General features: G+C 35.1%; 1 protein-coding gene across 18 annotated transcripts in view; it reads left to right on the top strand.

The window, feature by feature from the left end:
• Positions 1 to 25032, top strand: part of LOC110452090 (serine-rich adhesin for platelets-like) — a 291726-nt gene that overhangs the window by 99496 nt on the left and 167198 nt on the right. For 17 of the 18 annotated variants that reach the window (XM_021500386.1, XM_021500395.1, XM_021500387.1 and 14 more), the window contains exons 2-3: positions 18584 to 18695; positions 22690 to 22727. In XM_021500386.1, coding sequence (XP_021356061.1) covers positions 18584 to 18695; positions 22690 to 22727 — 150 coding nt within the window. Of the gene's footprint in view, positions 1 to 3756; positions 3793 to 18583; positions 18696 to 22689; positions 22728 to 25032 lie in introns of those variants that run through there. The other variant, XM_021500404.1, reaches the window with a different exon arrangement.

Here is a 25032-nt window from a genome sequence, read left to right as displayed (position 1 = left end):
AAACAGCTTCACTGTCCTCCTATGTTGACCCTCAGAGCTTATTGCAGAATTTATATGGCATGTAAGCTCAAGCATGTCAATATATTCTCCCCAATCCCCATGGTTAGAATATTGATAGATTTTACCCATTTCATAAAAAGAAAACCGAAAGAAAAATGTGTTTCCAATGTAAAGGGTTACATTTATACTTAAATCTTGTCTATATGTTTGGGTTTTAAAGAAAAAATTATAATAACAGGTATCAATATAGAAACTGGAACAGTTTATACATTGGAATAAAGAATTAGGACAAAACAAATCCCCGATACCTGTTTTAGTAACATGTAAGGGGATAGGCTATACCAATTACTCCCGAAGACCCATAATCTGGAATGCTCACCGTCATAAGTCGTCTTTTACCATCATGGTGTGGAAAACATTATAAGACCAATATTTTACTCTAGCATTGGCAGGTACGTCACTTAAAAACTTACATTTTTCACATACAGTCCAATAATTTCTGCTGTGGTAAAATTGTACCCAACCTGAACCCATGCGACATGATTCTGTCTTAGTTATAACACTACAAGGCCTTCCTGTGATAGGTTAGGCAGACATAGTACAATCACAAGTTTAAACAATGATAAAGACCCTTTGTTCTAAACCTCTAGGTGTAATGAAAGGAAATACACTGACAGTACTGTACATAAAGTGATATAGTCACCATTTGTACACATGTAAAGCTTAGAAAGCAGGTATTTTTGTTTTTTAGCTGTTTATGGTTTTCAAGTGTACATATGATAGAAATATTTCACGCCAGGGAGGGAAGTCCTCTCGAAATCTCCGAAATCCGTTAAGTACTTTGATTTCTTCTTCCGTCAGATGATGTCAATGAATTTGATAATCTGTGTCAGTCACAGTTAATTAGACTCTTGAATTATCTGTCATTCACCATCGATCACAGTCATTAAGGTGTTTGGATTACACACGGTCTGTCATTGGTCTGTAAGGAATAGAGCCTCAGGCTGTCGTAAGTATATACTTACCTGTACATCGTATACCTGGATTGAATCATCAGGTGAACGGAACACACCTGGGACACCATCGTAATTGTAAAAGATGTGGATTAATCAGGTTGCCTTACAAGCGTCAGCTGTAGGGAATTTCCCTTTAGCTTAGCGGTAGAGCATCGGGCTGGAGAGCCAAGGGTCGTGGGTTCGAGCCCCAGAGACGGCACTTCCTTCATTACTATTTCTCATCCTACTACAAACTAGTGCCGTTGGCCCTCCCTGTTCAAGGTAGGAGAACCCTTGGTGGGGAGTCAAAGAACCTGGGTTTGTGTTTGAAAAGAAGGGGGAATAATGTAAAAGATGTGGATTAATTAGGTTGCCTTACAAGCATCAGCTGCAGGGAATTTCCCTTTAGCTCAGTGGTAGAGCATCAGGCTGAAGAGCCAAGGGTTGTGGGTTCGAGCCCCAGCGATGGCATATCTTTATCACTTTTCCTCGTCCTACTACATAATATTAGGAATCACTTTGCTGCCCTTTTAATCAGAACTGCTTGGCAAAGTAGTTACATCACCATGAACTTGTATACAACATATACCTGAAAGGTAAAAGCTAGGTCACAGGTCAAAAAGGTTCAAATTGTAAATTCGAACATTTAGCAAATTGCTTTCCAGACACAAACAAGAAAAAAAAAGGGTGTGTCTGTTATTGTTCTTTTTGTGAATTTGATTCCCCGGGAATAATTTATTTGAAAGGAAGCCATTAACTCATTCACCCCTGAAATTTCATAGTGGACTATTCCAACCTTTGAATTGGAGGAGTTAAAATGTGTCTTCAGGGGTGAATGAGTTAAGGAGAATTCAGAAGTTACAGTTGAAATTTTTAAGATTGATACATGTTTTAGTTTATATTGATGAATACCTAGGAACAAATTAAATCTGTTATACTGGGAAATGCTCACTACAGTTTAATTAGGGCCCCGTATCGGAGATACGGGTGCCCTATAGTAATCACTCTGTCTGTCTGTCTGTCTGTCTGTCCGTCCACAAATTTTGTTCCTGGCTGATATCTTTAATATTTATTAACCGATGTACATGAAACTTGGTCAAGATGTTCAGTTCATAAAAATACACATTGAGGTAAAAAGTCAAGGTCAAAGGTCAAGGTCATTAGGTTCAAAGGTCAAGGTCAAATTTTACATCTTTTCACTAATGAACATTTTGTTATGACATTATGAAGCAAAGTTGATCAGAATTAAACAATGATTCAACTGACCAAAGGTCAAGGTCATTGGGTCAAAGGTCAAGGTAACATTTTGTATCTTTTCACTGGTGAACATTTCGCTATGACACTTTGAAGCAATGTTGCTCAGAATTAAACAAGGAGTCAATTGACCAAAGGTCAAGGTCACTTGGTCCAAAGGGTCAAGGACAAGTTTTGTATTTTTCACTGATGAACATTTTGTTATGATATTATGAAGCAAAGTTGGTCGGAATTAAAGAATAAGTCAACTGACCAACGATCAGGGTTAATGGTCAAGGTCATTTGGGTCCAAAGGTCAAAGACAAAGTGGATCTCTGACTTTGACCCTGGCTCTTGATGGAGAAGGTATATAAGGTGAAATAAAACAAATCAAAGCTAACAAATGAGTATTGCACCAGTAATTACATTTCTGTTAGCCCAGCAAATATGGAGGTGGAAGGAAACACATCACATCATAGTACATGTAAAATGTATATTTTGCTTCCTTGCGATTCTTTTTGAAAGTCCACATGTCAAATGTCAAGCTCAGCTATATGGGCAGATTGCTTCTTGATGATTATGGGGTATATAATTGCCTCAAGACGGGGCCCTTACTGACCTGTCAGTGTTCTAGTTTTCGGCTTTTTTGTCGGCCGTAATTAAGACCCATTATTGGTTAAAGACAATCAGACCTGATGATCCCATGAATGACCAGCAACTCTAGGCTTCTTGTTTGTTTATTTATTTTGACCGAAACCTATGTGTTTTTTAAGGTTTAGGGTAGTGCTAGACTGGCCACCGTCTCTAGAATATTGAATAATTAAGAAAAAAATGTAACTCTAATAATTTAACTCTAATAATTTTGATCACTTGGATGTCTCATTCTAAACTAGGGGGAGATAAGCTAGTAGTAAAACGGAGTCGGGAAATTCTTCATAAAAACTTAGGGGCTGGTGGCTAGTCTAGGGTAGAGCTAACACCATGGTTTCTCCAATGGTGGAATAATCTGGTCCTCTGTCCCTCATCTGGATACCTGAAAGTAAACAGGTGATGGATTAATATGGATTACCTAGTTATACATACAACCACAACAGGTGAACGGAGCAGGTAGTTCTTGTAGTTTAAAATAATTCCGCGATGGACACTTATAATAAACTACATGAACTACATACTCCTTCGCCTGTTGTGGTTGTATCTATGACTTTATTTTTTTGTTTTAAGTGATGTTTATACCCCTAATAATCTCCGGTTTATATGGTGACATAATCTGTCCATTGTTGAGTCGACTCAAGTGGTGCACTTAGTTTTCTGAATCCTATTCCTCCCGGATCCTAGTTATCTGCTGCTATATATCATGTGATAAACACTCCTACCCCTCCAGACCCTCGACTTATTGGTCTCTTGTGCTGCTTTCATTTCCTGAAAAGGACTTTTATCTTTGTGAAGCTAAACTATCCTTGATGTAGTCCTAGCAGCTTCCCTTCAATCAACAGGGAATTATTTATACATAATTTTGTCATTTATATTCGTTCACCAAACTATGATGGAAAACTTGCTGAAACATGTAAGTATCTGCGATGATTTAAAGTGAAAGACGCATCATACCTCAACAGAACATATAAGCATGCAGAGTTCTAATTTGGTGGGAAAATCCATAAAAGTGTTTTCACACAATTTCACTTGAATACAAATTTTGAAAGTATAATGATATAATTTTCCAAGCTTCGTTGCACAAGGATCTTTTGCATCTCGCGTTTATCTACACCTGGACCTAATTACCTGTACCTGGTTCTACACCTGAATGTAATTACCTGTGCATATTTAAAGAACAGGTAGTCAATGATTGCACACGTGACGTAAACGTGCTACAGTTGCGATATTGTGAGATCCCACGATACCCCGATATTGTGGGACATATTAGCAACACAGCATTGAATGCTAGCGTACCTTCACCATAATTATGGTTGTATCGTTTATGTATAGTGACAATATGTTATCATATATCACGGTGCGTTCTTGTCATTGCGCATGTTTACAATGTTTGGTGAACGGTGGCTGTAGTTCCTTTTTGCGGTGCGTTTATTGTTATCATTGCTTACATGTTTAACACGTGTCACAATTAAGATACTGCAATTTACAGGTATCAAATCTTGTAAAAATGGATCATATTATGTTTTAGTGAAGTATGGGTTTTGAGTGATTGTAATACCATATTTGTCCTTTAATAAACACATGCAGAGGTCTAAAGGCACACTGGAACCTTTCTATTCTAAATGTAGGGGTGATTGAGTTAATAAGTGCAACCCCCTCCAATAACAGTAAGCAGGAGCAAAACTTGATGTCAACAATAGCACCATTTGCACCTACACTAGAAAAAACTCCTTGGTAAAAATGGTAGTTCCTCCACACTATCTAATGTGGGTCAGATCCCTCTTTCTGTGTTTAAGACAAGATTGGAACTCTTCTCTGTTGAAGGGGCGGTTGTATGAGATGTTGAAAGGGTGGCTTGATCTATTAAAGGTTTCGTGGGAACTGTTTTGTGTTGAAAGAGTGACTGAAGAAGGAAAACTGACGTGGGAGTCGTTCTCTAATGAAAGTGTATTCTGAATATTTCCTTTGTTGAAGGAAATGTAAACCTCTTTTTGAAGGGATGGTGCACTCACTGGCTGGGGCTCTCCTATTCTTAAGCTGGTTTGAGTTCTAACTTCTTTACTGTTGATATAGGAAAACCTAAATAATTAATGTCATGAAAATATATGAAAACTAAGTGTATGGCAGGAAATGAAATGGTATATTGGTGAAAATCACAATTTTATCATGTTTTAGAAAAATAGCTCAATAATGATGGAGGAAATTTCTTGAGGTATGCTTACAGAGGAGGAAGAGCTATTTGGATCAAAGGAGATTTGTAACGGAGCTTTCCAACTTGTGAAAAAAAAACCATTGCTGGTCAAAAGTTTGTTTTAATGCTTAAGTTTGCTCTAATACATGACCCCTCCTGGAAAGTGAGCTGTGATCATGTAGCACCAGATCCAGATTTTTTAAAAGTATCCAAGAGGGGTAAATTTTCCATGAGAAAACATACAAAACACCTTCATTTTACATGCAAATTAAACAATTTGGTTCTGAAAGGACAGCCCCCCCCCCCCCTTTAAATCTGCCACTACCATTGAATGGTTGTCTGTAATTTGTCCTTGTGTAGTAAGTCTATAGAAGTTTCTCATCAGTGTCAATGAAAACCTTGTATGTTCTGATGTTACCTTCATTGTACTAAAGAGTTGTATGGCCTTCGGTTCTGACACTGGTCATCCCATGTAATAGGTGCCAATGACATGGACTTCATTGTCCGTTTATATTTGTTTACAAATAGGATATCTCTTTTTGATGTCGTTCAAAGCAATTTAAACTGTGTTGTGTATGGTGTAAGGCTAGCTCTGCTTACACTCAGATTTTATAGCTGTCACCCCTAATTGTTCACAATGCTTCCATCCATTCTTTGACATATCTGGTCCATTACGGGTATATAGGGGTATAAGACTGACATTCCCGGCGAGTGAATCCCTGTCATGTTAGCCCTCCACAAGGTCACCAGAGGTCACACCCCTATAGAGACTGATAGTAGAGTAATTACCCTGATTTTCCTGAGGGTGAATGATGAATGATTTTGTTTGTCTGGGTGACTGTAGGTGGTGCTTGCTACACTAAGTAATTGGGGGTATGCTATGGACCCAGATAGAGGTCCCTTTGTAAGTCCTTACTGGGCCTTTGTAGGACCGTATAATCCATAGGTTGTCCACATCTGGGGTCCTGACCTTCTGCAAGACCTCCTCAGCCAGTCAGACAGGGAGAATAATACTGCAACTATTTGTGTCTCTTACCCATGTATGTAACAGTCTGTGTCTTTTTACTATGGGGTCAAAGGTCAGGATTATAGCTCTAGTAAACTATTATGTTCCACGACAGGAAAAAAAAAGTGTAACACAACTCCATAAATATGTCACGCTTCTGATTAAGAGTATGTTAGGTTTTTTGTGAATTTCAACTCCACAAATTTGTTCTCTGAAAAAAAAAAAAAAAAAAAAAAAAAGTTTGACCCCATATAGCTCTATTCTATATATTATATTTACATTAAGTGTTTATAAATTTGCATTCTTGGGATGCGACTGATTGGTGACAGTCCTGGTGAGTGATCGGCTTCCAACAGCTTATCACACAACATTGAAACAGCAATAGTTCCTACCATGCACTTACAATAGGCTGACATTCTGTGAAATCTAACTCCTCTCCAAGAGAGTTCCCCCGTATAACTTTTGATTTGCATTTTGGTGGTAATTGGTCACGTTTAAAGGATCAAAGGTCTCTGGGTAAATAGGGTTGGAGTAGGGTAGGGGAAGTGGGGGTGGGTGGTACCGCATACAGGAAACTTTTCGCCGTAGCTTAACCGTTGCCGTATTTGCACATTTAAAAATGTAGGGGTGAATGAGTTAATATACAAATATAACATGATATATTAGAGTTAGTGTTGCTATTTGCTACATCAATATGACATTAATTGATTGTAATGATTTGACAGTTGAAATTCAAACAAATATTGAAGGACAAAATATCTCGGCAATATTATCCTGAAAGTTTGATATTTCTTTAAATCATAATAAAAGGTCTTGTATATATATTCATGAACTTCCATTGACAAAAATGTATCACAGCTCTGCGGCAGGCACAAATATATCTTGCAGTGTTGTTTTGTATTAAAGTCACGGGTGAGTGATTTGATACCGAAACCGGTTTGGGATCTGATATAAACTACACAGCCGATTACATTACATACACTTACTGGGTGGATGTGTCCACTTGTACTCGTGACTCCGTTCTCAGAGCATTGTTATCTTAACAAGTAATTTACGAAAATTTAAACAATTATGTTTGTGTCCTATAAAATCTTAAACCTTTAAAATCCGTTTGTTCTGAATCTTCTCAAGTGATCACTTTGATTCCTTATTGTTAAGTTTTAAATTTCAATATTTTAGTATCCTAGATAATATATATATATTTTTTTTCGTTAAGCTCATCAAGCAATTGATCCCGTAAATGAAGGTTGACCAGGTAGGGATGGTTCCTAAGACTCGGGCAGGGGAACAATAGTCTACTGTATACAGATTATTGTAGTATAGTTCAGACAGACTTCAGGGGCAAATATATGTAGGGACTGTGATTTGAAAAGTGGGGATTAACGTATAATCTGTGTCAACAGCAAGCTTAACGGCAAGATGCCTCCGAATACACATGTTAGAGGTTATAGCCATTCCGTAAGACATTCCATACGGACGTAACACTGGCTATTTTGTATGATATAAGGATCTGTCGAATATTTTCATGCGGATATTACGCAAACTTGAATATCTGAATGTTGCCAACATCTGAAGATTATACTAAAAATTAATCAAAACTGATCAACATTAAATTCTAAACTTTAACAGAGTACATCTGATTTCTGGTGTTATTGGGAATTGTGGAAGGATAATGGAAGGTATGATATAGAAAGGGTAGTAAAATAGTAGGTATGCTATGAAATAAATCTTATATTTAGATGTGAAAGTTCTTCGGTGTGTTATGGGACAGAATTCCTAACAAATGTTCGTGTCGACTTTCTGTTTGACATTTTTACCTGTAATCACTTGTCAGGTAATTTGAGGACAGGACTGTTACGTCTAAATCCAGCTAGGTCGCTAGTACTCTTCTGTAGGCCAGCTCAACCCAACAACAATTTCTGTATTGGATACAACTCCCGTTTTGTCCTTCGATTATTACTCTTATGACTTATATAAAAAATAAAAAAAAATGTTTTACCTGACAGGTGAAAGTTGCTTACAGATTGCAGGTAAACAAGAGGGTTCGTTATGTCAGGTAAACTAAGGGTATAAAAATAGGTAAATGGGAATAACAGAAAGGGATCATCGATTTACTGTTCCATATTTAGAGTTTGATCAGTTTATCCCTTTCACCCCTATGTAACTTTAGTGGACTCTACCATGCATTGATATAGATGGGTCCATTATGGTCTACAGTGGTGAAAGGGTTATTTGATGTAGGTCAGAATGTGGGCGTGCTCAGAAACACACATAGCCTTGCAGTGTAACTAAATTCAATTGTTTACCACAAATCAATATTTTCCAAAATTCAACAAGAAGTGTAAATTCAGCAAGAACTTCGAATCAACATGAACCTGATTCAGCAAATTAATTATGCGTTGTATTTTAATTCAACAATACCCACAATGCAATTGACTTGAAATGTCACAAAATGTCTAAGAATCTAGTTACTAAAATGACATTCATCTTTAAAGAATTTGATCTTTTGTTAATTCAACTTCAATTAAAAAAAAAAAAAAAAATGAAATTTACATGTTAAGACAGCTTTGATGTATGTAAAATGTATTTAAATTAGGAGAGGGCTTAATTAAGTTGTAAGAGCTTGTGCCCAATCCTTTTTGCCATTTTCAAGGCAATAAAAATATGTTTAGACCAAAGAATTTCAGTAATCACTGAGTTGATACAAAGATTCCAATATAAATGTCTTGTTGCTCATCAGGTGACTTAGAATAGAAAGAAAACACAGTTGCTGTCTGTTTCTTACATCATCCGATGTTAGATGGGAATGCGTCTGTAGATGACACTGACATGTCCACTTCGGTTTGATGACAGGATACTATTTCATGAAATGATGAAGTGATTTAAAACAAACTTCTTTGCATTTTTGTGGCAAAATCTAAATATACTTTGCTTGGAATGTGAATGACAAAGTTTAATTCAAAAAGTGCAAGAATCCTGTTGTTATTGTTATATTGAAGTGAAATTTATCTTCAAAGAATTTGAATAATTGCTAACTTGATTCAAAAATACCAATTTAAATGCCCTGTCGCTCATTGTCAAATCAAGCCATTGTCGGCTTACAATAGAAAGTAATCGCGGGTTGCTGGTGTTTATTACACAGATCATCCAATGTAAGAATGGAATTCTGCGGTAAAGATGACACTGACACTGCGACTCTGTTTGAATGACTTGTTTTCATTTCCAACGAAATATGTTTCACATTGTAACGAAGTTGTGATCTAGTCCACGTTAAGGTGCTCACAGTAGAATGAAATGAAAAGTGCACAAAACGTGATAGAGCAGGTGCGAAACCGTCCTTTCATCCAGGTAATGTGTAACATACTAGATATAGTAAAGAACTCTCCTGTCATAGAGGTTACAATTATCACTGACAAATAAATGATTGAGTATTTTAAAATTTAGGCATTTACAAATTTTAAATTGCCTGTAATTAATATTCTAGTAAGGGTTATGTGCTACCTAATCAATTACACCCATGATTTGTATTTGCATTAAGGTTATATGCTACTTTGCACTTTGTACTTGTGATTTGTGTTAGAGTTAAGGTTATATGCTACCTTGCACTTTGTACTTGTGCTTTGTGTTAGAGTTAAGGTTATATGCTACCTTATACTTTATACTTGTGATTTGTGTTAGAGTTAAGGTTTTATGCTATGTACCTTACACTTTATACTTGTGATTTGTGTTAGAGTTAAGGTTATATGCTACCTTGCACTTTGTACTTGTGCTTTGTGTTAGAGTTATTAGGTTATATGCTACCTTTAATTGGACTTTGCACGTGTGATTTGTGTTAGAGTTAAGGTTATATGCTACCTTACACTTTATACTTGTGATTTGTGTTAGAGTTAAGGTTTTATGCTATGTACCTTACACTTTATACTTGTGATTTGTGTTAGAGTTAAGGCTATATGTTACCTTACACTTTATACTTGTGATTTGTGTTACAGTTAAGGTTATATGCTACCTTACACTTTATACTTGTGATTTGTGTTAGAGTTAAGGTTATGTGTTTGCTTACAGTGTACCTGTGCTTTGTGTTAGAGTTAAGGTTATATGCTACCTTTAATTGGACTTTGCACGTGTGATTTGTGTTACAGTTAAGGTGATATGCTACCTTACACTTCATACTTGTGATTTGTGTTAGAGTTAAGGTTATATGCTACCTTATACTTTATACTTGTAATTTGTGTTAGAGTTAAGGTTATATGCTACCTTGCACTTTATACTTGTGATTTGTGTTACAGTTAAGGTGATATGCTACCTTACACTTTGTACTTGTGATTTGTGTAAGAGTTATGGTTATATATGCTACTTTGCACTGTAATTTGTACTTGTGATTTGTGTTAAGAGTTAAGGTTATATGCTACCTTCCATGTTACACTTGAATTATAATTTATATTAGACTTGAGGCTTTTCGCTACCTTACACATCATGCCTGCGATTTATTTTAAAGTAAATGTACCTTATTTTTTTCTTCTATCATCTATTAAATAGAGTAATTAACGATTACTGATTATACATAAAATATTTGTCACTGGTTACTTCTTCATAGGAAGATCTTTCAAAAAAAAAGTCTATATAAAAGTCCATATAAGCATGAATCCTTGATTTGAAATAACTTGATCCAAATGAATGTTCAACTCACTGATCGGATATTTAACTCAGATAAAATCCAAAACTTTGTAACAAGATTTTAGCTTTTATGAGGTATTAACACACCGGACATTGACAGTGATCTAAACAAACCTAGCTGTTACAACAAAAGTAGACTGATCCCACGCAGGGCTGTTTATCAAACGAGTCCAAAGATTGACATAACAATGATAAACAAAGCCCCACCAACACAGATAAAATGAAGATGAGTTCTTTACCAGATCGTTATCTTTTACGTAGTTTCAAATTTCTCATTCTTCCAATTTTCACAATGAAACATAGCATTTTAATCGGAGCAAGGGGTTGTTTGGTATTACCGCTGCCGAAGTATCATGTAACAGTTAATTTATTCCGACACCAAAACCCCAGAAGATTTTTCTATGTTGTACTCGCTGTAATTGGCTCTCTTGGTTCTTGCAAAAGAAGGACATGTGTCCCGGTAGCAGTGTTGTTGGGTTTCGTAAGGAGTGTGATCTATTGTGATGTCATGTGAACAAGATCAGGGTCTGTCAAGTGCTTGTTAGTACCACGTAGTTAACAAAGAGCTTCTCTCGCCTGACCTAAAGGTATATGTTATCCAATCAATGATCATTACAAACTCAAGGTCATTCTGTCAGGCAGTCTAAAGCTCTCCTGAGATTAATGATTTGCAAATGTCAGAAATAGATGCTCATTGAGTCCAAAAATGTCATTTGATATAAAATTTCTTTCAGAAAGATTTTCGTGAATTTCACAAACTTTGTTCTATTCTAACGCCAAAAGTGAAAATGTATCTTTCAGTACACTGCAGTTCCCACAATGTCAGAGGATTCAGAAATCAAGACTGTCGTGGTGGTAAACTTTATTACAATTAGAATTTAAGCAATTTTTTTTTAATTATTTTGTGGAAACTGTTTTACATTATTTCCTTTATGAACTTTCGAGGTTATATTTCATGGTCATGCAATTCACTAAAAGATCAAGGTCAAGGTCATTTCAGAGATTTTAAATCTTCATCAGTGAAAGGTTAGTATAAGTTAGTGCGCCCAGCCTTTCATTGTCACTAATCAGGTATTTGAGACAGTGGAAGTTGGAGGTTCTGGACAAAAGAACTTCATATTTATGAGTTTCGTACAAATGAGGTTCAATGCGAATGAGGTTTTTGACAGCATAGGAATTTTGCTGATGAAGTTCTGGACAAATGAGCTTCTGGACTAAAGATGGTGGACAAATGAGCTTCTAGATCTGTTAAGTTCTAGATAAAAGAGGTTATAGGTAAAAAATGTTCCAGACAGGAGGTTTTGTTTTCAATGGGTTCTGGACGAATTTTTTTTTTTGAGGGTGTTTTTTGTGGGTTGGGTCGGGGGTTCTGACGAATCTGAACTAATGAAGTACTTCTCTAAAGTTACTGAAGCAGTACTGTCAAGTTTTAAGAACTTCTATAAAAAAAATTGGGGATTTCTTCCTACAAAATGTGTTGCCTAGCAGACAATGCTGATGTTGGCCAGTCTGCGACAACTCACCTACCAGATATGAAATGTTACTGTAAAGGTGAGTAAAAAGTTGTGGAAAATATTTGACGAGATTTGCGTATCCCAGGACAGCTCTTGATACGGCCTGTAACAACCGATATAAGTGGATCGCAAGTGGTCCGACTAGAATAGCATCTACCCAGGATACCTGTTTAAGCTCACCATCCGTTCTTTGATGAACTTCTGGGTCAGTCAAAGTTTTGACACAGATCACAGGGTACAGCCACAGCGCTTTGTTTTGGGTGGATTGTGTTTGATAAACGTCATTGATCCTAGATACAAGAGAATTTGAAGGATCTACTGACGGCAGATTGATACACTTTAAAACTGAACCAAAAATGGGAACGAAATTTTCGTCAATAGTGGTAATTCCCCCCCCCCCCCCTCCTCCCCCCCATCCTCTCATTTATTTATGATATCAGTCAAATTTATTTCTGTTAAATTTTTCCAAAGAAGTGTTTTTAGCTCACCTGGCATGAAGCTTTTATTGAGAATATTTTCCCATGACTGCTCAAATATCTAGGTGAGCGACATAGTCCCTACGGGCCTCTTGTTGTATGCATAGTGGGACCTTTATGGTCTGGACACTTTGGTTTCTGTATACTGTGGAACCTTCTCAGCATGGACACTCCGAAAATAAATTATTAAACTTACTGAACTACAGCCTTTCACAAAAAATACATTTGATTTGAGGTCACGAATGACGAAAACAAGTTTGTATAGATGTTGACATTTATAAAGATAAACTAGAGCTCAACATAATTAAAAAATTATCCAAGAAGCAAAAAATTATGAAACACTCTGAGATGTATTTGATTGGGGATTGAACATGTTGAGAAACAGGAATCCTTTGTATATATATATGTACTTAACCGTACGACTATGTATGCCTCAGTTGTGAAGTTTACAAACCGTCTATGATTTATCACGGATATCAGGTGAACCCCAATTGTTTTAGTAGCACAATACTCATGGAGAAAAATTAATGCACAACAATTGAATTTAAATCTGTCTGTTTGGATTAGGGCCATATTTGTGTATTGAACTGGAAGTGCGGCAGTAATCGTTGTACTATATCATAAAACAAATTATTATGTGGCCCCCAAACCGTATTTTAAATACGTCCTACAGATGGTTGCTTCTTCAAATTTGTTGAACTGACAATTTTAGAATTTAGAGCTGGATTTTTTTCAAGACAGCAATTATTTTTTCATGTAATCTTGGTGAAAACCTTTTGGTAATAATTGAAAGTTTAATGGGTTTTTGTTTCCTTCAACACCCATGAAAGTTAATTGATATTTAATGGTTTAGTTGTTACTTCTTAATTGGTTGTTACTTCTGGTATGTTTTTTCGTTTAGCAAACCATTAAAACTTTTGCAGGAAGTTGTGTATTTAGGTCCATTATGTACCCACACAAACTGTGCAGCTCAAAATAAAAGTATTCCAAAATTATTGCCTTTCTTCCTTCATCGATATTGTAAGTATTACATCACGAAAATTCTTTTTTTACAATATAAAAACTCAAGATATTGAATTTTCCAGATTAGGGACTTGTTTGAGAGTCTTAAAACCAGCTGTAAAAATTGCTTAGTTTTAGAAGTGCTTACATCTTGTATTATTGCTAATTTTCTAGTATTCTTATCCATTTATATAACAAAGCTAGTATGCTAATTCGACTCAAGTAATATATACTATCTGTTAATAGTAGGGGAGATTATATGTAAAAGTTATACACTCTCTGAATATATGACTGTTCACGGCAAAGTTAGTTAAGTTACCGGTTATTAATGAATCTGAACCTTGAGAAGAATAGTCGAGATTCAGTGGGATCCGATTGAGGTGGGTTTAGTGAGACAGATGTATAGATTGTCTCCCTTTATAAGTATGTTTACGTTCTGTCCTGGTACAGATAACAATCGTAACCCTGTGTGTGATACACCCCAGTTCTGAACTTATTATGTTTAAGCCTTTTGTCCGGTTGACCGAACACATGGAAACTCGGCCATTTGATCCTTGTCACTTGCGTTTTTGAAAGAGAACTGATCGTGGAATGCAACCATCCACGTCTCCCGAACCTGTGATGTGCCTGTACATCTTATCATTCAGATCCTAAAACTAAAATACTTTTATTTGAAATTTTTAACAGCGCTGTTCTAAACACGTTGTCCAATCATTATCGCTCGTTTGACGTTATCACAAAATTTTCTTGGACAATATCTTCAAAACTTTGGACATTTTTAAAAATTTAAAGAAATGTTATGCTATCAACTAAAGGCTTCAATTTTGTATGAGTTGAGAATTTTGTCCAAATTTTTGCTGTCCTGTATTACGTTATTTAAGCACCTTTTCTATGTATCGCTCACCTGTGTAAAAGTTTCAGAAAATTTGCTGTATCATACTGCTTGCGTATTAGTATGTAAATATTAACTCAGAAAGTTTCAGGGTCAATGACAGGTGAAAGAATACAAGAAATTTATATATAGTCATCACCTTTACATTTCTGAAGCCTATATATATACAAGATGTATAAGGCTGCGATCAAATAGAATATGTTAAAAAGCAATATAAAACCAAAAGGAAAGTTAATGTCTTTCAGGAAATATCAATAGTTTGATAAGGTCATCACATCATTATAAAGAAAGAACTTTTTATTTTCTCAATATCGATGCTGGGATAATTTAAGAATGTGATGTCATATTTCCTCAGGCTTAAAGGCTGGTGCATGATTTATCTTCAGACAGCTTACATATTAAGAAAGTTTGCCTTTCGTCCTTTAAGACAGGTTGTTTCTTAAGAAAATGTTGTCTATTAAGATGAAATTTGCATTTTAAGACAGGTTGTCTCTGAAGACAGTTTGCCTCCGAAGACAGTTTGTAAATTGAGACAATTAATGTTGTCTATTTAGTATTAAGACTGAGTTTGCCTTTTAAGACAGGTTGTCTCTGAAGACAGTTTGCTCCCGAAGACAGTTTGTAAATTGAGACATTAAATTGCCTTTTAAGGCAGGTTGTCTTTTAAAACAGTTTGCCTCTGAAAACAGGTTGTTTCGTAAGACATGTCTTCCCAGAAGTATGTTCTGAAGACAGTTATCTAAGGATCAATATAAGAAGCTAATTCAAGGTGTTGGAAGCTATCACGATTGATCACTATCAAAAAAAATGTGCATGATTGTTTCAAATATCATCCCCGTGATATATTTCTGTTTCATACCAAACACAGTTTGAGGATTTGAAAGGTTTTGACATACAGTTTGTGTACAGGTACACCATTAACAGGTAAACTGTTACCAAATTGCCATCAGGTGGACAGGTACCTATATATATATATATATATATATATATACACACCACGGTCAGTACCTACTCTCCGACCCCCAGGATATTACATTAAAGCCTTACTACTCCTAATAGCTGTTTACACCACAATCTTTTAACCCAAGTTATCGCAATTTTAGAAATCGGCCAAATCTAATGATAGCGTATTTGTTTGTGTGTAGACAAATTGAACTATATAAGGCAGACGTTCCGCCTGACTGGTCACGAGTTTAACCGACATGAACAGGGATGGGAATGTTGTCCACTTTGTCATTGTAAACAACACATCTCTGCGTATATCGTGATGCTCCTTACTGACTGTCAGGCTTTGGTATAAGTTTATTGCAGATGTTTTGAATCAACTTCCAGATATACCTTAATATTTTTTAATTTATTCAGAACTTCTTTTATCCGACCTTTGTGTACTCAGGTAAACATACATATATAATCAGCATTATGATTTAACAACATTTCTAATGAAAACAGAGACCTGTGTATCCCAATATCCTGTCTAATCTGACCAATATGTTTGTCCCCAAGGGTGTCAGATTAGACAGGTTTTACTGTATTGATGGTACAGTTTCTGGATGATATTTTCCTTACTAAGGACGAATGGGATTGAAATCCACTGTAACTGATTATCTTATAAACTTAAATGGTGTAATACAAATTGTAAACAGTGATTTTCTTGAATCTAAGTGAAATTCCCTGAAAATGTTACAGATCTGATCATCAGCTCAAACTGAGAATCTCAACTTTCAGTGATTGTGGCACCTCTTGGTGTTTTAATCGAGGGGTTTGTTCATGAAATTAAAATAACTTATAAATGATGGAATGTTTATTATATTGTCTCTATTATTAAGCCATGATTTTATTATTTCACTTATTTTCATTTTTTTTGAGGGCAGAAGTGTCATAATGGAGCATGTGGAGATATTTTAAAATTTTGTGTTTTAAAATTCAAACCATCCCCAAAAATGTAATATCTTAACTTGTTAGAAAATTTTCGAAAAACAGGAAATACGATAATAAAAAAACTCCTGGAAAATTTATCGGAACTTTCTTCTGTGTTGTCCTTTGAGGTTTTTTTTACCTGTATGACCAACAAAAATTAGGTTTGTACTAATGTGATTTTATTTTAAGATCAACTTCATAACAAAAACATCACGCAAAAAGTTTTTAAAAGAGTTCTTGTTACTTGTACTTATTGACAAAAAGTCGAGACTGATATAACGAAAACCAGTGAACTGTATGGCAAAACCTATTTACCTGGTAGTGTGTTAGGAGAACGGCTAGTCATCCCCATAACCCTGGGGTGTAACGATCTCTCTGATGACACCGTCCAGCCATTGTTTACCTCCGTGGGCACTGTATTACCTGTACCCTACCTGACATATTACCTGTACAGGTATATATATAAGCTGTAGGTTACCAAACACTAACGAGAATGGAAATCTTATCCTATTTTTGTGAACAGCAGCAGAAAATCGGGATTGATAAGAGCCGAGACTTGATATGTATCACCAATGCTCCAAGTATTGTGTGCACTGTTCGGGTTTTATGAATGAAGTCGTCAGCACTGTTTGTATATGATCTAATTTCATTTCAATCTGCTGGCTCGAAAACAATTGATATCAAGTCACTGATATTTCTACTTACCTATATATACGATACTGTTAAGGTGTGTATAGGGATCTAATTAGGGGTCCCAGGGTTCTATTTAGGTGAAATACTCCTCAATTAGGGGAAACTCGAAATAGTCAAGGACGGAGGGTAGATAATATTTGTTTTCAATTAAATATTTTAGTAATGTAAAAGTCAAAAAAATAATGTCCTGCTCATGATGCTTATGTTTTGTAACAAGATGAGGAAATCAACACTTGTTCAATTTGTTGTCAAGCTGTAAGTTAAAGATTTTGAAATTGAAGATTTTGATCAGGTGATGGTAAAATTAAAAAGGAAATAGATTACTTATAAAAGTGAGCTTGATTTAACCCTATGCTTAGTAAGATAGTATTTTACCAGAGAATTGTATAAAAGACCTTATATTAGGTATTCTAGTAGTGAGTACACTAGGCCCCTGTTATAGATACAATTGTAGGGAACGTACAATATATTATCTATAGGTACTGTATGTTTGTCTGTGTTCACTGGTCAGCCCACCCCCTTGAAAATAATAGATTTTTTATAATGTCAAGTTCATAAAAGACCTTCGTTGTTAATAGGAGGTTACACCTAGAACACCAAACCTTATATGGGGATTCATAAGACACTTTGCCCCCTAACGTTAAGAGTATAATCCTTGAGTATAATATACCTAGGAATTGTATGTTAATAATTAGTCCATGTTCACTGATAAGTCCACCCTCTTGTAAATCAAATTATATAAATCAATGTCACATCTGATCAATAGTTCTTTTGCATTTAGGGATCAAATTTTGGTATATGGATCAGGTTTTAAATACTGAATATGCATTATGATCATATCACAAAGTTAGCCCAGTGAAGAAACCTTGTTAGTTTGATTTACATAGTGTAACTGTTTATCACATCAAGACGTACAATGAGAAAAGACATCCACAGAGCCTATATAAGAAAGTCACCACTGTTTTCTAAGCTTTAAGCCTGTACATGATTTTTTTTACTTGCGATAATTTGTTACCCAGGCAACAGAACATGATATTAAATGAATTTTGTTTCAAATCACTTGATATAAACCAAACTTTGAAAGAAATTTATAGAGAGCTTAATTGTTTTTTCAGGAAATCATGATATTAACTGTAATGTGACATTAAGTGGAATCCTGTCTATCCAATGAATAGCAATTTTTCAGATATTTTACCATACACTGTTCTTCAACTGTTTACAACCTTGCAGAAAGAGAGTAATTTAAGTAACTGGTTTTGTAGGAGTTGTCTCCCTTGCATCTGGTTTTACATGGTTTAGTAATATGATTTTAATGAACTTCCTATTGCTATCTTTTCAGGCTGAAGATCACCCAAAAGTAGCCCATCGATTTCGACACTACTTTTTTAATCGTCCAAGGACGTGTTTTGTGTGTAAACAGAAAGTTCTTAGTCAAGGGAGTGCTTGTCAAGGTAAGAAAATCGTTCTCATATTTACAACAACAAAACTGAGGCTCATTCTTTTATTAATTTTATGTCATTATTTTCTTTTTGACAACCAATTAAGGATCTTTAAAAGTTCTTAAACATCAGTGATTGGAGGGGGGCACAATGAGTTTCCAAGGGTTTTGTTGTAGACAGAATGCTATTAATTAGAGACATAAATAGTTAGCTGAGGGCTGGACAATGTAAAAATGAGGTTTTTAATTTTAATTTATGCAAAGTCATTTTGAAATTTAAGTTAAGGATACATTAAGCTGATATAATTTGTCATCATACTTGTTTATAGAATAAACAACTAGGGGTTTCTTTTTTTCCATGAAGACATTTGTATTTAGCAAGTTGAAAAAATAATTCTATTGACTTTTCAATCTTAAAAGGTGATGCTATGGAAATTGTAAATTTATTTTGTATGTGTCCAAGAGACGTGAAGCTTCATTAAGTAATGGAATAATAAAAATGTTTTACTTACTTTAAACGGTTTTGGTCTGACTGCAAAACAAGACACCTTGACCATGTAGTATTGATGCAAAATTATAAAAATCACACTGACTTATTTTGTATCCACCTTCCAAAACAATTCCATTCTAGGAAATATGGTTTTGCATGATAGTTTTGACTTGGGAAATGAATTGATGACACATTTGTCGTACTGTAATTGGGGATGCTAAATGGATCACAAAGGGAGACAACTAACATAAATCACAGGTATAATGTGAAGAACATACCATTGAACCCTAACACTAATACTGCTTAACCCTTTCACCCCTATGTAATTTTAGTAGACACTACAATGCATTGATATGGATGACAGTGCTGAAAGGGTTTACTTAATTATTGCATATTGTAACATATTTTCATCCTGTCTAATTTTACCCTCCCATCTTTCTAACATATGTTGGGCCGATGCTCAAATTTCCCTTCTGTTTGAAAGTTTGCTTTAAATACATTTCACTTTCTTGTCCACGGAGAAAAGATCAAACAGGAAGATGTGGGTGAATTTGTCCATTACACATTTTACGAGTAAAGAGAACTTTCAATATCTTGGACACTATATTGGAATCCATGGTTACTTAATGAACAGATTTTACATCCAGTGTCCTGTTCACTGTCGTTACCTATAGCATATGTAAGATGTTTCTGATTAATGCAACATGTAAATAAATATTTTCAAGAAAATGTGGGGTGGTTCTAAAAATCCTGAATTTTGAGAGTTTATAAACAGTTCAATAAAAAAGGGTAGGTTGGGTTTTTAGAATATACTTTTCTTTAGAAATGATTGATTTCAGAAATGAGAGGTTTGAGGGTTTAGAAATGTACTTTTCTTTAGAAATGATTGATTTCAGAAATGAGAGGTTTCGGGGTTTAGAAATATAGCTTTCTTTAGAAATGTTGGAATTATGAAAACAAGTTTTGTTTTAGAAAAAAAAGTGATATCAGAAACTACAATCATTGATTTTGAAAATGATTCATCTTTAGAACATTGGTAATATTTCTTATGTGAACTAGTAGAAATATATGTACGTTTGAAAGGGAATTCTAATTTGGAGAAAGAAGTTATATTATGCATGACATTTAAGAATAATTTCGTTCTATCAAACTAGTGAAGGCGATAAGGCTCGGAAAACTTAAACAGGTGCTCTAGAATTCTGCCTACAGCATTAAACCCATTCTTTTATTTCATGATTTCAAGAAACACAAAAATAAGTGGCTTGTTAAAATCGAAACTCTTAAATTCTTCAAAGAAGCCGGGAATGGAATTGAAACAGTTGAGTTCTTGAGGCATTACTGTGAGATGAATCATGATCACCACCACCTGGTAAATGTCCGACTTCAGTGTTTCTCAACTTCCTGTATTCCAGCATTGGCATTTCTAGGTAATGAGAAAAAAGTCAAGATCCTCCATAACGGTTTGAACTTTCTACCTAAAAAAACAAGTCAGTTGAGCAGTAAATTGAGCCTTGGAGGTGAGCTAGGGTTCCTGAAACATTGCGCAGGTCCCAGAATGCTCTATAAACAATGGAGGCTGGTATCCTTCTCTGAGATTATGTATACAGTTAGAATTTGGTTTACACTTCACCAGCTTTCTCGGGAACAATCGGTTGTCAGATTGAGTAAATATTTATTCTGGTGAAGCTTCCCTCACCTGTGAAAGAAAGTATGCGGGGATATTATGGGATGTAGGCCTATGGAAATATCATGGCCAGCTGTATTGCCACATCTTCACCAAATAGTGTTAAATCAAAAAATATCATATCTTCAATAAGTCAAAAGATATCATGCTTGCCAATTCTCCCTATTTTTGATGGAGACTCTCGATTTTGAACACTGAAATTGAACATTTTCAACCAGTGAATTTCCTATACCATTCCTATCTTCTAAGATCTGCTAATTTCATCTGAAAGAACGGCTCAAAAGATGCCATTATTTAAATGAATTATTGAATTATTTGAGTTATTTGAGGTATTAGACAATAGATGCATTAATACAAACCTTCTCAACCTTCTTTATTTTATTCCACTTACAAGTTAACATTAGCATATCTCATGTACTTAACTTCTGTAAACTTTTAAACATTTCTGAATTCTTCTGGAAACATTTGTGTGAAAATGGACCATGGTATTTTTATGTACTGTAATTTTTCAGCATGGGGATCACACATTGACACATATACCAGGTGTTCATTTAAGCAATGAACTATTCTCAGGTGGCTTTCATAGGCAGTATGGATGCCAACGTGTCAAATCCAAATTCGATGAAGTGTGCACATGTGCTATGGTACTTCATGTTGGATTTGACGTTGTCTAGTTTACATTCATATTGCCTTTGATTGCCAACTGAAAGCAGTTCAATGCTGATGTTTACCATTTTTGAAATCTGTTTATCTCAAAGAAAATTTAATTACACTTATTATTATTCAGCATTTAGTTTAAATAATGTATTTATCATATATACTTGTTCAATGAACGGGACAGCCATCTGTCCGGGGAGAGTCATTGGTATACAATGTAACAACTAATTAAGATGTCAATATTATGATGACGGCAGCAATTGGTGCATGGCATTCATAGCCTGTATGAATGCAATCTGAATTTGGTAGGGTTATTTAGTGGCAATGCCATATGATGATAGCCATATATACCTATTGTTGACCTCAAAGGTCAAATATCATTGACCTCTTGCCTCCTCTACTCCCCAGAGATGTAGGTTAATTAAGAGAGTCTGTCTAGGCCTACATGTACATAAACACACTAGTTTGTTTGGTATTATAGCTATGGACCTAGGCTATTACTATCATGGGCATTTAGGGTGTTTGAAGTTGATAGAAATCCTTTAGAAGTTGTGCATTTCCTGAATGCAGTAATTTATTTTTACAATAATTGAACCATGTCAAAGTTTTATGAACTTTTCTAGGCTTCAGTTAAAACTTTTCCTACAACAAAATTGAAAAGAAAAATCTATTTTAATGAAATCAAAGCCAGAATCATTTAAAAATATAGTATACAATTGTTTCATGGCTATTTGGGGAATAGTCAAAACTATCATCCCGAGGTAGGGGGAAGCCCTGGGGAACTGTTAGCCATAATTTTTTCCATAAAACGTTGTATCAATAGAAATGTCTTCCAGGCTTAGCTCCTTTTTGAAATGCTTGTTCCAGGGCTGTGTAGGACTGATATTTTCTGGAGTATTCTTCATGAAAAAAATGGTCAAAGTTTCAAGTTTAGGGATTCAAGATGGCTGCTGTTGCCTCTGATTGGACAAACATTTAGTATGACTGAATTTCTATTAGACTCAATTTCAACATTGATGAAAATGCAATTGCTATAATGGACCTGCATCTTTTAATTTGTGATTGCAAAAGTCATTTTGGTTTTGCCCTTCTAGTATAGAAATATTTTTATGAATTCTTGATGTGATAAATGAGGTTATTCTGTGCAGGAATAGTATCCCTTTTTATGTTTTTCAGTTTGCAGATATATATGCCACAGACAATGTGAAAATCAGGTAAGGAATTTAGCTTATTTACATTTAGATTTGTTTTCAGAGTGACATTTAAGTGACCTTCAGCTGTCCTTCATTTGTATGAAGGTTACAAGTAAGGTTATAAAGGGAGGTAACACTGACACTATGATGTCTTAAATAGGAAGTTTATTATCATGGATCTTATTTAACACATTTCTGCTAGTAACAGTTTTTTTTCTTTAAATGGTGTAACAAATGAAAATCTATGTTGTACCGATTTCCACTGGAATCTATGTAGTAACATTGTATGGTGTAAGGGGAGGTAACTCTAAATTGTGAATTACATTGTATCGTTGTCAGGGGAAGTAACTCTAAAGTGTGAGTAACATTGTATGATGGTAAAGGGAGATAACTCTTAAGTGTGCCCATATTTTGAGTGTGTACATATATATATATTATCCAGTCATTTATGTTAACCCTTTTCCACTGCTTTTGACAGTAATTTCTTTAAATGCTGTAAACTGCAAAATTTTGGTGTGGTTGTCTCCATATAAACCAATAGAAAATTTGAAATTTACAGTACACAAGTAATAAGTATCCCTGAAAGCCATTGGTGGGTGTGGATGGAAATGTATGCATTATTTGGTCAATTTTCTAATGTCCATCCATTAATGTCAGTTCCAATGCCGTTGACATTTAAGATAAAAAATCTGCTTCATCATCTATCATAGAAATCTTGTTCAGTCTGACTCTTGACAAGGTCATCAGTAACTGTGATGGATGTAAGTGCATTGATGATGGAGACCCAATTAGAGAGCTGACATTTGTGTGTAAATGGGACTCACACACTTTATCCCTTGTATTTAAATATCTCCCATCTGGTCAGTACAGATATCAACTTTTAAAAAGCTGACATCTGATTAAACATATCCATTATAAACCCATCATCTCATGTCTAAGTTTGTATATATCACAGAATAACATTAGGTTACAATGTACATGTATTTGTTAAGTTCTTACATGAATTTGTTTATGACATCTGTTCAAGGCCTCAAATTTCAAAAGTTGACATCTATTTCTACATGGGCTAGAACCTTATATTCCATGTATATTGATTTGAATCGATGATACTTCAATAACAATATCGCCTACTCGTGTGGCCATGCATTTGGTCCTCAGCCAGAAGTGGTCAACATATAAATAGTGGTCAACAACCAGCACTGACCGGGTGATAGGAGTGACCAATGGGCCAATGTTTATATTTGTATATCAATGATATTGACCACCCACGATCATAAATACTGTAAAGTCTATATTTACGACCCTGTCAACTGTCAATGACAAATGGCGGACATTTAAATGCTAAAAGGTTTATGTTGAAATGAAGTTATTTGTTTAAATCTGATACTGCTGAATATTATGACCCAGCATATAGGGATATCATACCAGCGGATGGTAAGAAGTTGGAGGAAACTTATTAATCATTTTTATGATTTTTGGATATGGAATTAAAGATCAGGACAGTTTGTAGCCATCACTTTCAAGTTTACAATGGAAAACTTGGACCACATATAGGGTTAACTCATTCACCCCTACATTTTTAAACTGGACTTGCCCAGCCATAGATATGGTATGGTTCAAATACGACTTTAGGGGTGAATGGGTTAATGGACTCTTAATCCCTTTATAAGGACTTAACCAATTTATAATTTCACAGAATGTTTAGTTTTTAAATTTAGAAAATGTACAGATGCTTGGTCATGCAACTCGCAAATCTATTTATACTGCTGGTTGGTTGGGATTAGAACCCAGACATTCTAGGTCAAGATCATTTGCATTAACACTGTTAGCTGCTTTAGACCTGATCTGCCATCACTGGTGCTGCTGGTTTGTCTTAAATTTCCCTGAAGATTCAAACCCATTTCTGCCGTCACAGCACAAGCATACTGTTACTTCTGTTGGAAGAAGTCTGAATGTAGTGTTGAGTTGAGTCCTCTTTACCCAGAGTCGTACTTTAAGACTGGGTCAGTCACAAGCAACCCCATACCGAAAAAAGTTACAAAAAAGTTACTTCTATTTAGGTACAAAAAAGTTATAACTTTTGATGCTAGATTGGAACCTTGTGAGAAGAGAGTTTCAATCTAGTACTAAAAAGTTACAAAAAGGTATTAAAAAGTTACACTCAAACACTTTGTTCAGTTCAATCATTACTTTATTTGCAAACAAAAGGTACACAAAAGTTACATTTAGCCACTTAAGCACTAGTGAAAAAGGTATCATAAAGTTATAACTTTATTTAGTTACTAAAAAGGTACAAAAAAGTTATGCTTTTCTGAGATACTGAAAA

The sequence above is a fragment of the Mizuhopecten yessoensis genome, unplaced genomic scaffold, assembly GCF_002113885.1.
Source record: "Mizuhopecten yessoensis strain PY_sf001 unplaced genomic scaffold, ASM211388v2 scaffold6383, whole genome shotgun sequence".
Classification (NCBI taxonomy): Eukaryota; Metazoa; Mollusca; class Bivalvia; order Pectinida; family Pectinidae; genus Mizuhopecten; species Mizuhopecten yessoensis.
The sequence above is the reverse complement of the archived record's forward strand: the minus strand, read 5'-3'. Positions and strand labels throughout refer to the sequence as shown.